The 1,283-nt window shown below is 46.1% G+C and overlaps 1 protein-coding gene across 1 annotated transcript in view; it reads left to right on the top strand.

The window, feature by feature from the left end:
- The first annotated feature begins 1,133 nt into the window (after positions 1 to 1,133).
- LOC101851969 (activating signal cointegrator 1 complex subunit 2 homolog) overlaps positions 1,134 to 1,283 on the top strand; it is a 4,764-nt gene continuing 4,614 nt past the window's right edge. Inside the window, exon 1 of the mRNA XM_013085584.1 lies at positions 1,134 to 1,194. Coding sequence (XP_012941038.1) covers positions 1,134 to 1,194 — 61 coding nt within the window. The remainder of the gene's footprint in view (positions 1,195 to 1,283) is intronic.

The raw sequence follows: 1,283 nt of genomic DNA, 5'->3' as shown, positions 1-1,283 counted from the left end.
GGGAAGGGGGTGGGGGGGATAGAAGTGTAGCTGGCGAGATATACACGATATCACTCTGGGTAGAACAGTGAGTAGAGAGAAAATGTGGTGAATGTTTTGGCTTGTTGTTGCTTTGGGTTTCGTTTTTGTGTTTCTTGTCGTTATTTTTTGTGGGCTTTTGTGGTGTTGGGTGTTAGTGGAGGGTGAGGGGGTTGCTGGTTTGTTTTGTTCTGTTTTGTTCTGTTTTGTTCTGTTTTGTTCTGTTTTGTTCTGTTTTTTTAGTTAGGGCCCCTAACGCAACACTGCTGACCAACACTCACTGGGTCTTAAGTCTTGAGCCAGATATTCTTTTCGGGCCTTTTTGAGCTGCCAACTGGTCAGAGGTTTCAGGTCTGATCGTGTACCGGAGACTCCAGACAGAGGCAAGGTTCTTGTTGAAGGAGTTACTGTAGTTTTGTGTGCGCCATCGACGAAGAAGAGATTGAGGTCTTCCCAGCGTGTTTCTGAACCCCTTTACAATCCCACAAAGTGGTGCTTTACTCTACTCGTCTGTTTGCGTAGAAGTGTTGTTGTGTAGACTTCCTCCGACTGAAAGGAATTCGAAAAGTTCCGCCTAAAGTGTTTGGGATGTAGACCTAGACACACCGCGGTTTTGTGATAGTATAGGAGTTTCCAAGCCCAGAAACCAGTGAAGGGACCGTAGTGCTATTTTTTGGCCAACCTCTGTCCCTTTCCCTATCTTGCTTCCATTTCTTACGCTAAAACGTTGATTCTAGCCCTCAACTTAACCGTTTTGTGTCTTGCCCTCAACTTAACCGTTTTGTGTCTAGCCCTCAACTTAACCGTTTTGTGTCTAGCCCTCAACTTAACCGTTTTGTGATAGTATAGGAGTTCCAAGCCCAGAAATCATTGAGGGGACCGTATTGCTATTTTTGGGGGCAACCTCTGTCCCTTCTTTGCACACATTTCTTACATTAAAACGTAAATTCTATCGCTCAACTTAATCTGACCAAATTTAGAGGGGCTTGATATTAATCCAAATTTTGGAGGGGGGCAAATTTCGTGAGTACCAACAAGGTGGATTCGCAACCGAGGAACTCAGCAGTCTCACATCTCCAGTTTGGGCGACAACACGGTCGTGCCGTCTAGAAACCATGACTAGACGGTCCGGGAAAAGCCGGAGACGAGGTGACAAACAAGGAGGGGGTGGCAAAGGTGAGAGTCTAGTCTGTGCTTATTTGTTGTTTCCAGTGGGAGGATGTGGGTGGATGATTGGAGGGCGCCACTGGTAGGTTCTACTTCTT

This window comes from Aplysia californica, unplaced genomic scaffold (assembly GCF_000002075.1).
Source record: "Aplysia californica isolate F4 #8 unplaced genomic scaffold, AplCal3.0 scaffold00389, whole genome shotgun sequence".
In the NCBI taxonomy this organism is placed as follows: domain Eukaryota; kingdom Metazoa; phylum Mollusca; class Gastropoda; order Aplysiida; family Aplysiidae; genus Aplysia; species Aplysia californica.
The sequence above is the reverse complement of the archived record's forward strand: the minus strand, read 5'-3'. Positions and strand labels throughout refer to the sequence as shown.